The sequence below is a fragment of the Aquila chrysaetos genome, chromosome 9 (genome assembly GCF_900496995.4).
Source record: "Aquila chrysaetos chrysaetos chromosome 9, bAquChr1.4, whole genome shotgun sequence".
Classification (NCBI taxonomy): domain Eukaryota; kingdom Metazoa; phylum Chordata; class Aves; order Accipitriformes; family Accipitridae; genus Aquila; species Aquila chrysaetos.
In genome coordinates, this window is record NC_044012.1 from 5503292 (window position 1) to 5518202 (window position 14911).

At 41.6% G+C, this 14911-nt stretch overlaps 1 protein-coding gene across 6 annotated transcripts in view; it reads right to left on the reverse strand.

Annotated features, from left to right (window-relative positions):
• The window catches only part of LOC115346051 (c-Maf inducing protein), a 138186-nt gene that overhangs the window by 19941 nt on the left and 103334 nt on the right, over nt 1-14911 (reverse strand). For 4 of the 6 annotated variants that reach the window (XM_041125815.1, XM_041125816.1, XM_041125819.1 and 1 more), the window contains exons 6-10: nt 12867-12929; nt 11329-11409; nt 7895-8040; nt 7195-7299; nt 5595-5948 (exon numbers count right to left, since the gene is read on the reverse strand). In XM_041125815.1, the coding sequence (XP_040981749.1) occupies nt 5595-5948; nt 7195-7299; nt 7895-8040; nt 11329-11409; nt 12867-12929 (749 nt within the window). The remainder of the gene's footprint in view (nt 1-5594; nt 5949-7194; nt 7300-7894; nt 8041-11328; nt 11410-12866; nt 12930-14911) is intronic. The other 2 variants (XM_041125817.1, XM_030025690.2) reach the window with 1 other exon arrangement.

The window sequence follows — 14911 nt, forward strand, 5'->3', positions numbered from 1 at the left end:
GAGCAGTCCTTTTTCTTTTATTTTGTTTAAATATACATACCCTTTGGAAATTCCTACCAAACCAGTAGCTGATTTTACTCTAAAAATGACACATTTTTATTGGTAGATGCAAACAACCCTACGAGCAGATTTTTTGAGCAGGAGAGACCCAAAAGTCATCAATTTTTCATGGCTGATCTTCAGAGGAAATTGCAAGAGGAAGAAAAAAAGCTGCTTTATACTAGACTAAAACCGAGCAAAACACTGCAGACAGAATTGGACAGTATCACTCTCTGACTTTTCTTGAAGCTGGGAGTTACGTATGGCGTTCATTTGCAGAGCAGGTCTGTGAGAGGGCAGTGAAAATAAACCACAGCCTGTTTTCCTAGGAGGAGAAGAAAGAAAGAAAACCGTCTCCTATGAAATATATAGAGTTTGGTCACATGAGTGGGACCTGAACATAAAATCTACACAGCCTGTAATCCATTCAATCTGAGCTAGGAAACATGAAACAAACACAGCACAAGAATAAAACTAAACTACTTATTAAAAGCCTACAGTGTTTCTCCTCCTCCCACCTATTCCCTTTTCAAAAACATTTTCCTTCTGTCTGTGCTCATCTCAAGCACACTCTTTTTTCATTTCAGACAGTTGCTTTTTTCTTTTTTCTTTTTTTTTGGTCCATTCAAAGCTCTAACACAAGACAGAAGTGTTTGAAGCAGGGAAAGAAAGGAGATAGATTAGCTCTGGCTGCAGTTAACAACCACCACAACGAGCCAGACAAAGAGGCCATGCCAGGAGGAGGAGGGAGCACAGAGCTACAGGGAGAACTCGGGAGAACGCCTGTGACAAACTCCCTTTGGAGCTCTTCAAAGGGTGCTGGGCTGAACGCTCACACTCATCACATCGCTTAAATCCCAGGATTGGCCTTATAAAAGCAGAGGGGGAGAAAGACTCTCTGAAGTACTCACTGGCTCTGATTTTTGCAGGATTTGCAATTTTAGGCGAGTAGCACAGCAGTCAACTTGCAGCCCGATCTATGGGTTCCTGGGAAGTGTGTGCTAGGCTGGAGGTCAGGGTGCCAAGCGAGTGAAGGCTGTCAGAGCAGTCACCTGCTACTGCACACAGCTTTACTTACTCAGAAACCTTTTTTAGGGGATTGGCCAGAACATTGGCCAACCATAATAATTAAATAATCCCCGGCTGCGGTGACTTTGCCTTTGGGCCATTGTCGCTATTGGCCTGCCAACATAATACATTTTCCTTCCCCGGGATCACCTTTCACCAAAATGAAAACCTGCCCGTATGTCATGTGCGGCACAAACAATCCAAAACATACTAGCAGCCCAGGGCAACCCTGATAAACATGACATAAGAGAATCCACTTGGGATATTCAGAGCATGCCACTGACCTATTGGGGAATGCAGAGAAGGCAAGGGAAGCTCCAGTAGGCGCTTGCGTTCGGAAAGCTGTCAGTCTTATCACAGAGAGACTGCGAGCCCCGAGTCCTCTGTTTTTAGAGGATAATAAAGAGACAAGGAGCAACTACTTGGAAGCAGCTTGTTTCTCCAGACTGAGCAGCTTGACAAGATCAAAAATCTTTTAGGTAACTCTTCTGTTATCAGATAATAACAAGATGACCGAGACCCACAGATGTGTACCTTATCCCTTCTTTCCCTGGCTCTAGGTCCAAATCCTCTGAATTGCACGACAGAAGGTTTAGCTCAGGGCTCCAGAGCAGGCTGAGAAAAAATCCCATCAGATCCCTTGTCATATAAGGCACAAGCCTGCTATCTGCAAAACAGTGAGGTGTCTTTTCGTGTTCAGCCTTCTTTTGAGCTGGGCTTGCTTGTTCTTTCAAAAGAAGAAAATGTAGCACCACTGACAGGCCCTAAAAAGGTCCTGCCCTGGCTGCTGAGAACAGAAAAGGCCTCCACTGCTCACAGTTGGCATGGTAGCATCAGGAAACAGCAATGCAAGTTCGCCCAAAGAAGCCAACTCTACCCTGGTCACGCAGGCCCCAGAGAGGGGTACAAATGTTGGGACATCTGGAAGGACTCTTGCCACTACAGGCAGCCATGGGAACAAAAAAAATGACACAGACAAAGGGTGACAGCTTATAATACATCATCGTCACAGCCACAGCCTCCCTAAGAGGTGTCTATTCTTGCAGCCAGTTTAGTTTGCTATTTGTTGATCCAGATTTCACTACAGGCACAGTTTCAGTATTTCCCCCACATGCTGGGTGTTGCCAGGGGCATCGGCAGGGTCCTTCAGGTGACAGACAGACTTTGAAGTTATCCAGTCCAAGGAAGAGGACACACGGCCCATTTTACTGCAGATTTCTCTAACCACAGTTGTGCTGTTCAAGCACAAGTTTGGCTGTACAAGAAATTCTCTAATGCATGGAAACATTAATATGCGAGTAGGAGCTGGACAACACTAAGCAGCTCTTAGAGCCTCTGATTTAATACAATGAACAGAAAGATTTCGATTAATTTAGTGCATTTTCTACACACCAGTTTAAGACTTGTAGCATTTGGGAGGAACTGATTGGCACCAATAACACAATCAGACTCCAGAATGCATTAGAGAACATTGACACAGAAGTTTGATCCACTTTTGAGTGCAGGACAAAAATACCACGTTCCACTAGAGACTGTGTCCCTTTAAAATCTGCGCAGACTTTGGGTCATCTGCCAACATCTTTAAAACCAGGATTTTCTGTTTTCCTTTAGTATGCAATAGTTGTGTTCTGTTACTGAGCTACATTAGAAAAAGGGTCAAAGACGTTCTTGGTGCTATGATAACGACCACACGTGAACTTTCTGATCTGCACTTTTAGCCTTCTGTGCAAAAAGTGAGGTATTACAGTTCTTATTAAATAATTGCTGTTACACTTTTATCAATATTAGAAGTGGTTTTTTCCCCAAAAAATTAAGTACTGTCTAAGAGTTAGGTGAACAATAAAATGTCCTCTGCTGAAGATATTGTTAAGAATTCTTATTTGCTAGACTTTCAATAATTAAAATCTGCCTAAATAAATTACTCCCTGCTGCCCTAAGTTAATTATGTACAAAAGATATCATTGTTGGTGACTCTCTTGTTTTGATGATGATATTGAGTCAGACACCTAAAAGAACAATTAAATTCAATGCTAAGCAACTTATTTATGTTTGGCTTACCACTGTTATTAATAAGAACATTATTTTAGTGACTGCCTGCTGAGAGCTCAGCTCCTGGATAGCAGTTGTTTTATAATTAATGTTTTCTTCCTACTGGCATGTTTCTTTAACTCTCTTTCTTCCTATTCTCAGTTTTTCAAAGTACAGTAATAGTATTTAGTGCATCAGAAAGCCTTTGTTCAAGAATAGTTTGAGCATGCAAGAAATCAGCATCACAACAGCATTATTTTGCATTTTTGTTAATAACTATTAGCCTTTCTACAATGCTTTTCCAGCACTGGTTTCAGAGTTTAAAAAACAATATTCAAATATTCAAAACCTTTACCTATATTTTATGGATAAGGAAACTGAGGCACAACAATAAGCAACCTATCTAAAACCTCCTAGTAAGCCAGTGGCAGAATCAGAAGCAGAATTAATTTCTGCATTAATGCTTTGAGGTCAGGAAACAATCAAGGGATGAACAGGAACGGAAGGGAACCCAAATCAGTAGAGCTACAATATATACCAGCCATGGCTGTGCCTTAGAAAACGTCCTATATTCTCATAGGTTGTGATTTCTCAAGCAGGGTGTGGACTCCGGCAGAACGGTCTGAGGAGAGTTGCACCAATTTTGTAATATTGCTGGTCCTTCACTATACACATCCTATGGGTTTCACCCTTCAGAATTACCACTGTACAAGCTGAAAAAGGGCACAAAGCTGTTCCACACCTGTGCAATAACAATAACAGACGTTCATTTTCACTGCTGCTATTGAAGAGCTTGATTTTTAAGACAACAGGAAACACATGAAAAAAATACGTTATTTTAAGGTATGGAGTGAAATAAGAGTTCTCTGTGTAGGAAATATATGGGAATTAAGACCTAGCATATCAAATGTTTAAAATTTGGAAAGACTGTGAGGAATAACATGCCCATTTGTGAATTTGTTTGTAAGCGTGTCAGCTGCATGATGAAACCAAAACCACCAATGCTTAGTGAGTCAGCATCCAAGCCAGCATCAGGACTGAGAGAGTTCATAGTGTTTAGGGAAAACATCTAGAGTCAAGGGGATGGCAATAAATACACAATGTGTTTAACGTAGCACCTGGGTGTGTGAAGAATTAGAAGCCACCAGATGAAGCAAAGTCAGATGCTGTGCTTTTTTAATGCATACACTTTTAAAGGCAGAATAGGCTAGGCCAGGGGGGAAAAATAAAAATAAAATCAGCCTTCAGCAACTTCCTGCTCAAGAATCTAACGGGAACAGTATCTTGGATTCACCTGTCCTGCCTCCAGTTCTGAGTGTGTGCTTATGTATGTATTTGCAAGCCAGCTCTGCAGTGAGTGAAAGAATTATGCTGAAAAATTAGTACTATGTATTTTGGAAAAAAAAAAAATGAAAATGTGGGACAAAACTTTCACAAAATCCTCAATCACGGTAGTTGGACTGCATTTAATTCCTCAAGAGCGTACATCCAGATTTGCTTTTGACTTCAGTGTAGCCACATGCTCATGGTTTACAGCGGAGTCCAAACTTCACCCACAGTGTCTTGTATTCTAAAAACTCAACTATTACTTCATTAAGCCTTACATTGTTTTAAAATAATTAATGTAGAAATATAACTGTTTGCCCAAAGACATACTGCAACTCAGTAGCAGAGCTGGCTGTCAAAGTCAACAAAGTTGTTTTGGGTTGTTTTACTGCACTTCTACTACAAGCTTCCATTCTGCAGCCCACCTTTTGTGTTACTCCTTTTCATTTATTTATCCAGGAGAAAAACAAGCTTTTCCTGAAGAACTTTTTATTTTATACTCCTCTTGAAGCTATTCAGAGGATTTGCCTCCCAGGAAACCACAGAGCCATCATTTTGTAAAGGCTACCTGAGCATTTGTTCACTAATACCAGTCTGCTGTACCAAAGCTACTGGTTGACAAATAGAGGCTCCACTCTAATACAAGTAAACCTGAACAAGTCATAAAACTTCTACAAACTTGTGAAGGGAGAACGCCTAAGCGAAAGACATTGACCTCATCCAGCTCCTGCTGAAGCCAGGAGAGCAGTGCTGCCTATCACTGCACAGGCACCGAGCCTAGCACAGACCTCTCTTTTCGTCTGCCTCAGGCAATCCCGAGAGCACTAGAGGAGACAAATGGATTTATTTTTTTTTGGTGGGCAAGAACAAAACAGAAACCACTGGCAGCAACATCCCGTCTTCTGTAATATGCCTGAGGCTCACTGTACAAGTAAGCTTTCCGTTTTCATCTTCCTAATGCTATTTTTAGAACGTATTGGCAGTGCCAGATGTCTCTTTCAAAGGCTGGACTCTCTAGAACTGAAGTTAGATTTATAACCATGTGCAGATGTTGAAGATGACAGGCCTGTGGGAAAAGCCCCCCATTGTTAAGATGACATTGTTCAAAAAGCCTGTTTAAAATAGTTACTCACAGCATCTTGAGTATTTCAACATAACAGCCAAGGATCCTGTCTGCCTGGGCACTCAGCTCAATGCTCATGGTGCTGCAGGTAGGACTGACCATCAAGCAATCAATCAGGTTGGGCTCACTGTCATTGCCAACGTTGGCTGTCATCTTCTGATTAGCTGTGTTGTTGCGCTCCACTTCCACATGGATCTCATTTGAAGTGACAATAACTGGTTTGAGACGGGATTCAGTCAAGGTGGCCTCTTGAGAGACCAGGTCAGGACTTGTGTGAAGAAGGCGGAGGGGGAGATTAGGCTTTCGGTCGCACTGCTGCTGGCAGCCATTCCGAATTTCCTTCAGGCTTGGAGAATTGTCTCGACTGAATTTTAAAAATAAACAAATAATTTCAATAGACAGACATAACAGCAGAAAGCAGGAGAGAGAGTGCAACACTGAGAAGCCAAGATCTTTTGCAATTTCCCACTGCATTTCACCCCAGCCCACCGGATTGCTTTCTTCTGTGTAATCGGATTACTGAAATCAATTAAAAATATTAAAAGTCTCCAATAGGGCTGTTCTGCAGCCCCTATTCTACAAAGATTCAAGCTTTTCATTACTCTAATTGACATGACAGTTTAGTATAAAGGTGAACTTTCCCATCCAAGTTGTCCAAAGCTGTAACAGAATCCATGCCCAAGTATGTATCTGGCTACAGTACATGCCCAGACATTTGTCTGCAGCCCTCGTGTCTGGAATTTTTGTTGGACACTAAGCAGCCCCTGTCCGTGCTCTACCATGAGGAAAGTCAGATAGGCATAAACAAACAGGAAACATAGCAGAGGGGAACCCTCAGTGTCTACTGGAAACTGGCTCGTGTGTCAAGAACTGCGGCATCTATTTTGCAGTAAGTGAGGAATCAAATTTTCCACAATAACGGAGGCAGCATTGTGAAACCAGCTCAAGTTCAAAGCTGTAGATACACAGGGATTTACACACAACCCCTTCTTCAAGATCTCACCTGTCCCTTTGCTTTAGGTGTAACACACAATTCACGTGCCAGACAGGCAGCGAAACGGACACTGCTCCGGGTAGTGCTTAATTCCCAGAGACTCTTGTGGAGCACTCTCATCTTCTGCTGGCCTAAAAAGGCAGGTTACAGCTGCAGTCTGCCTTAGAGGAGTATCTCAACGGCAGCCAAGATCAGCATGCAGCTGGCTGTTGAGCTTCATCCTGGAAGTTACTGCAGCTTGCAGTACTTCTGTACCGGGAACTGCTGAGCTCCTTACATCACCAGCACTGCCCCCATTTTCAAGCATGGGAGCCAAACATGTGCCGTAACAGATTGTCACACTCGCTGCCTCAAAACATGCCACAGTGAGTCCAAGTGAATGAAGGTTCAGCATCTTTCAGATTTTCAAGTACATAGAGTGTAACAACTATAATCACATATGTACAAAAACATGCATGTGATTGACCAGAACTCCCACATGTAACGCTAGCAATGAGCAGAGTGAGAATGAAGACACGCTCTCACATACCTACACCCATGCTCACACCAATCTTGTTTACAGATGCCATGGATTTGGAAGTGAGTAACGTGCGGTCAGCTGGGAATTCATACTGACCTGTTGATAAATTCCTCATAACACGAATAAATGGCTGCTAAGCAGACAGCTACAAGATTCGGCAGGACCCTGGGATGGGGGCATTGTCCAGTTGGACCATGCATGCTGAAAAACAAAAACCAAGATGACATCATTGTGAGAAAGATTTCCGTGGGCAAAAACAGTCAGACAGAACTGGATAGACAGCCTTGGGGAATCTTCAGATGGGCCATAACAGAGTTATTTTAACCCTGTAAATCCCTACCCAATGGCCCTATTTATGAACAAGGCTAAGCTGCATTCTCAGTTTATTTGATGTGGTATCTCTACAGTCCCCCCCCAAATCTCACACATGACTGAGCATTATGTGGTCTAAAGCTAATGGGAATCTCTCTGTAGAGGCTCCGAGTCTAAATGTATGAAAAGAATGTACACACAGCAAAGTCCATTTGCTTCCAGTGTGTAACTAGGCAGAAAACCCCAGCCATATCTGAGAATTAGTTTTGGTTTGTTTTTTTTTTAAAAAAAAAAAAAAAAAAGAGAGAGAGAGACTTTAGCAACATTGCCTCATGGACTCTTCTAATCTACTTGCTGTTTGCCAGTACTAAAAAACACCAGCTACTCTTAACAGCTAGTTAAGACATGAGCAGGGCTGGGAGAAGTAACACAGTGAAGCATGTACACAAGACTCGAAATACACCATAAATTAAATGTAACTTACCTCTGAATAAACTTCTTCACCACCTCCATTCCAGCATTCAGCTCATTCAAAGCCAGAATATACTCCTGAGTAAACAGCCGCAATCGAGGACACTTCCCAAAATCCTGTCCAAAAAGGAGAGACTCAGTGAAGCTGGTGAAACATGCCTGCAATGTATGTCAAAACTGTGGGTTTTCAAAAGAAATCAACTCAAACACAACCAAATTCACTTTGTTGTTATGCTGAGAACTTCAAGAGCACAGTATCACTGCATGCTGAAGTAACGTTCTTCCCACTAATAATGACATGCTTTCCAATTCTCCTTTTTCCCCCATACCCACCTTGAAACAAGAGACATGCTTAACGAAAAAAAAAAAATCCTACCTGCACTTACATTTCTTTTGTACACTTCACTTTATACCTTTATTTTGAAATGCATTTTTTGTTGTTTTGCATTTTTGCTTCCACTCATAATGGCAGTTTTTAGAAATGCAACTCAAAAATAGTTTTTTACTTCCATGTTTGACATCATATCTATTCTGCTTTTAGAGAAAATCTTTTTGACAAGTGATCAATAAGTGATCAACTATAAAACCAGAGATCAATTCTTTCTCCAGGGATTTTACTCCAGCTACAATGTGAATTTGACAGGTAAGCTCAACAGTCACTTAGTTCAAATCCTGCAGTTGGAAAGGCACCTGCTAACTGAAATCTTGCATCTCCTCACATCACCTGCTATTTTTAGATGCGAAAGGAGTAAAATCTGCTGTCTGGTGCATGTTATTCCACAGCACATTTCTTCACATTTACACAGGTGTAACCTTATTACACAGGTGTTACAGAACTACAAAGCTAAATTTCCAAGCAGTGAACAAGGCCCACGGAGGACAAATAAGCCGTCCCAGTTATCCCTCAAGCAGCTGGCTGTGGAAGAAGAGTCATCCTGAAGAAATAAATGGCAACTGAAATTTTAAAGAAATGCCACAAGTGGTAACGAACTGGTGGTCTATAAAAGGGAAGATACACTCCCAAAGCACTGAAACCTTCTGTTACTTATTTCGGTTTCAGGCACTTCTATAGCACAACCTGTATTAATATCTCATAGGCGTTACAGCTAGAGAAAATTACCAAAAATGTGAATACGAGCCTAGGCAGAACAATGTCTCCTTCAAGTGTGTCACTCTTTGCTAGTACTGAATGGCTACCTGGTAACTTCACCCAGCAAAGGGACTGCGGGCTATTCCACAGTTGGTATTACAATTAAAATCATTAAACTTCTAACAACTCCTCCTGGCAGGTGCAAATACACTTGGTTCAAGGGCATGAGACCGTGTGTGCTTCATACATCATTTGGTGCCGTGTAATTTCATGAACACTCCTTGCGAGATAGCTTTTGCAGTTGAAATTTATTAAATTTTTCAACCCATGTAGGTGTCATAACTGAAGTTAGAACGAAAGTCCAAGAGATCATAAAGAGGATGTAATTGCTGACTGCTCTAAAATAAAATACCTCTCTAAATATCATATGATGCCCTGTCACCATACCAGGTACAGAACAACACACACTATCAATATTGTTTGCTCCAAAAAAAACCCCAAAACCCCCAATAGTGCTTATATTGAAACATTTGGGTTGAGCCTACAAACAGCTGAAACTCAAAGGTACTGACAGGTTGCTGAGCACTCCCCAAACAACTCAGCATACAATAGTCTCCAGTCCTGCCTGTAACCGGTAGTATCAACAAGACAAAAAGCCATCCTTGTTCTTTTGAGATTTCAAAATGATAGATAAATGAAGCACTCTTTCCCCATTTTATAGGTGGGAAACTGTGGAACAAAACTTGTCATGAACTAATCAAAGACCACAGAGCAAATTAGCAGCAAAGGTGGGAACAGACAGCTAGGTCTCCTGCTCTAAGTACACTGAGTTGCATGGGGCCTCCTAAGGTTATGAAATTTACTGCCAACAACACTGTCCCCCCTAAAGGATAACTTTATTTACATGCGCATGCACACACATTCTCTAAAAGACTATTCAGTGCAGAAGTCCCTGGAGAGCTGTAAAGCGCCCAAATCCACTCCAATTAATATATGACACCGTAAATTCTCTGACTACACACTGCGGTACAGACATGTTGATTTTCAATCTGCAAATGTTAAGTATGGTAAATATACCCAATTCTCTGAAGCTAACCAAATACAAGCATTACACTATGCATTTAGATTTTATTTGAGACCCCTCAAGAGCTCTGGATGCTTTAAAAAAATCAGTCTGGAATCCAAGAATAACATTTACAGAATGTTTCATTGAACACTACAGAATATTCAAAAATGTTTACATGTCTGCAGAGTGCAGGCACTGAGCCAGGAATACGACCTTTTTGCCATCTTGGGCTTTCTAGCTAGTTCTGTAAACTCAAGGAGTTAAATAATAATACTGTTGTAAAAATAAGAAATATGAACTGGTTTATACTGGGTTGATGCTATACACAGCACAACAGTGGATAGTCTCTAAAATTATATCAGTTAGTGAAAAGAAGTTGATTGTGTAGTTACAGAGGTATGAGACCCATCCTTGAGATCACAGCCAAGTCAACTGCCTTAAATATTTTATTTTATTGATTTGTTACTCTTTGCCACAGCATTGTGAAGTAAAATTTCCATGGCAGGAAACTTAATATGCCACAAAGGATGGAGGGCTGGTAAACACCCAGACCTCTCTTAGGAAAGGAGTATGGATCATGTAAGAGTATCTTCAGAGTTGGGGGGGGGGGGGGGGGGGAAATCTGGTATACAGGGTGGAGAGAGCAAATCTGGCAGGGCAGTCTCCTAGCATTTATTTCAATCACTAGCAAGGAATTCATCGGCAATGAAAAGAGAGAGAGCCTGGGAGAGAACAACCATAAAATGACAGAGTACATGATTCCTGGACCAAGAAGGAAGAAGAATAGCAGAAAAGCATAAGGAAATTCAGGAAACCTAGGTAAGAACTCATTGGACGTGAGTCTAAAGCAAAATGGAAATCCAGAGAGCTGGGGCTGTCTTAAAGAAAAAATGTTGAGGGCCTTAGCTCAAAATCAACAAAGTCCCTATTCTGATTTTGTTATTTAATTGATTCTAAACCATTGTAACTACAAGGATGGCATGCAGGGAGTAAATAAGGAGCCAAGAGCCAGGTGGGAAAGAGCTGAAGCTCCATATGCTGGCACTGCTACCAAAAGAAACGTTCCTCAAATCATGGCTTTGCTTAGATGCTTTTGGAAGTCCCACTGAATGCTTATTAATTCTGCATTTATAAAGCAACACACAATTAAATGCAGCATTCACAGTTTGGGAGGTTAGATTTAGGTATCACAGAGTTTTGTTCATTACAGGCAACAGAGCAGCTGCAAATTATGAAAGGTATCCAGTAAAACTCCTCCAAACTGACCAAGTTCCCGGTAACATGCACTCACCATGTTGTGTTTGAGAATCCTCTGTACCACTGGTGTGAACACTTCTATCACAACCATGGACCGCGGGCGCTCTCGGCAGTGCTGTAATGAGCAACAAGTCATTTTGTGCGCTGCAGAAATTATGACGATGGGTATCCTCTGGCTTCACACCCCATGCATGGATTACCCCAAGATTAACAAAATCCAAGAGCTAAATTAATCTTTCCTGGGATTAGCGTACTCATAACACTGCTCTCTCCTATGGATTTGCTGGCATCTAATAGAAGATTACCATGGGAGCTCATGAACTACGTGAGTTCCTTTCCGTACTGCCTATTCTTCACAAAACTCCCTGGAATGTAGTATTTTTGGGACTTCTACCCCTTTTGTCAAATTTGGTTGAAACTTGCCAGCAGTTTCAAAAGTAAAGGGACTGGGGACAAAAAGATATGTAGACACAGGCAGTGTAATGGCATAAGCCTCCTTTCCTTGGGATCCAGGCTAAAAACCTGTGGTGGATCTTGGAGGGTACCAACAAGCCACTCTCCCATCACAGGCTAAAACATGCAATCATAATGTATCAGTCAGAGTAATTTAGGTTGGGAAGGCCCTTTGGAGGTCATCTGGTCCAACCCCCTGCTCAAGGCAGGGTCAACTTTGAAGATACAGTAGACTTCTCATTAGCCTTGTCCATTTCAGTTCTGAAGAGGAAAAGTCCATAATCTGTTTCCCTTCCTGCAACTATACACAGCCCATCCCACACATTTAAAGATGATTAGGTACCCACCTCTGATGGAAAGCAAAGGCAAAAAAACCCAGCAATAAAAGTGCCTTGAGTCCGAGGCTAGATATGACCCTAAGACTGGCTTATAAAAATGCAAGTCAGAGGTGTTTTTGAAACTCGACTTAATTTCTGTAGGAAGAAGCTGCTGCTGAATACCTCTGGATGGGAATTATAAGCAGCATCCAGAATGTTTGACAAATGTATACCCAGTCATCAGTAAGCAAATTTAAGCAGACTTGAAACTGAAACACAAACAGGCCTAGAGGAAAAGTAGTCTTCAAATCCAGAAGCTCTGCAATCCAAAGTACTCAGAAGTTTATGGAAAGGATGCCAAATGCAGCACAAACATGGTGCATCCCAGAAGAGAGGATGGGTCCTTATGATCTTCCCATTGCCATTACCCAATGACATAATACCATTAGGGCTGAGTTGTGCATCACATTACCAACTCATCTGAACACAGTGACTCCAGTGATTTTTGCATTAGCTAAATAGAACATGCAGTAGGACATTTCTTGTACCCAGACTGAGGTGTGGGAGTCTGAAGATTTTAACTCTCACAGAGTACCAGGACTGTGCAGTCTGATGTACTAAGGATATGGATCTATTTATCATAACGGTGCTGTTAACTATTCCAATATCATTGGCTGTTGACCAAAAGCTGAAATCAGTCTGGGCATGAGGTAAGGAGTTAAAGAAAAGAACAACCACCCCCCTCGAAGAATTACACTCATATACAACTACGAGATTTCAGAAAGCAAAGCTGTTCTGATACCTTGCAGAAGAATTCACAGAGGTCAGGAGGAGGATGGTTGTTTTCCAGCAAAGGTGCTATTGCCTTTAAAAAGAAAGAGAGAGAAAAATTTAATTAGAGGACTGCAACTAATTGTTTGAGGATGTACTACAGCAAGGATGAATCTGGCTCACTGTTTCAGTTATAACATCTCCCTAAAAGAAAATACTGAAAAACACCACACGCACACACACCCTTTATGAAAGAGTTTGAGCTCTTTTTTTGAGAAATAACTCACTAAAAGTAGCATAGCACTGTTCTTACCTTGGAGGACCCTATTCATCAAAATCAAGCATCTAACTTTTTGAAAGTTGAGATCAACAATTCCTTCTTTGCTGCTACGCAAACCAATGTGCTTATGCTCAGTAAATACATTAGAGGTCATACCTGCCACTGAGGGTGTAATGAACTTATGTTGTTTTTACTTCCTTTGCAAATTAGAAAATGGTACTACAATAATGTATTCTCTCTACGTGATGGTGCCTCCGGGCTTTTCCTGTCTTGAGCTAAAGGGATTCCTAGTACCCATTTAAAAGTAAGATTCTAAACACAGCAGCTAGGACATTTTGTATTAAGCAACTGAACACCAGATATTTTATCTGGATGGCATCTGGAGTTTTACTAAGGCAGCCTGCTTTGGTTTTTGCTCTCCCTCTTGTCTCCTTAAGGATTTCAGCCCCAGCAAGTCTGCTTGCTATGACTGTGTTTCACAATAGCCGCTTTCACACACAAACAGGTCAAGACTAATGTGAATTTTAACAATGAAACCCAAGCACATCTGCAAAGATCTGGTTTTGTTACTCGTAACATTTGTGAAGTTTCTGTTTATTATCGTGTGCCATCCTTCTGCAACTATTCGCTCTTCCTCTGGTGGTGGTCCAGCAACAGTAGACTAACGGAGAATGCGACACTACTCAGTGAGACTAGAATATCCTTGCTACCCATCCAACACCTGAGCTAAAGATCTTCCTTGAACCCATCTTTTGGAGTGTTTGCTATAAGACCTGCCAAACCACAGGAGCCATGTATTGCAAAATCACCAAGTGTTTACACCTGTCCGGTAACTGTCAGTGGATCACTGCATCAGAGATGTAACTGATTGGTTGTCAGCTTAAGAAAAATGAGCTTTATTGTTTCAGCCCAGTCCTTACTGAATGTAGGGAATAACCACAACAGATACCGTCAAGCCAGTCATGGCTCCACCTGTACAGTCAGTGTGGAAGAGCGACAGCATGAAAGCACCCTGTATTTTCCTTATGTGCGCTGTGGTTAAAAGCAGAAACTTGCTGTCTCGCATTGCCGGGAAGGCATCAGTTGTAATATTGATCTGTTCCACGACCATCTAGAGAGGGAAAGCTGGTTCCATCTGCACGGCAAATCACCGTGTACTGTTAAGATACTATGTGAACACACAGTGTTAGCAATACTTCCTAAGAATAGCACAGGTTAGCTGTGCAAATGCAGTGAGTAATCAATGCCCAGAAACTGCCATCTCCTTAATGGTTCATGCACAACCTACAGAGGAGCAGGACCTGAACTGAAGAAGCCATCACCCAGAATTGATGAATAATGTAGGCTGAAAAGACCTTTGGAGGCCACCTGGTCCAACTTCCCTGCTCACAGCAGGGCCACCTTACATCTTTTATTAAAAAATCCTTCCTCCAAAACAACCAGTTGTAACCGGGGGCCTGAACTACCCTTGGCACTAGAATAAAACGAAAGCTATAGCAGATTCCAAAGAAAAGTAAATGCCACTTCAGAAACTTATCTCGGTGACTGATTCCAGCTAAAATGGTATCTGAAGCAGCAGTTAAACACAATTCACACCTACTGGCAGCTACATGCCACCTTGTCATTTTGCAGAAAGTCACAGAGATGTGATACGATCAGGTTGTGTTGAGGTTCTAGATTAGATCACTGACTGGGAAAATCTCCTGGAAATTGCCAGTGACTGAAATTAAATTACACTGATGGGGAACCAAGTTCCACCTCTCTGATAAATTGTTGAGATTTTATAATTTTGTTGC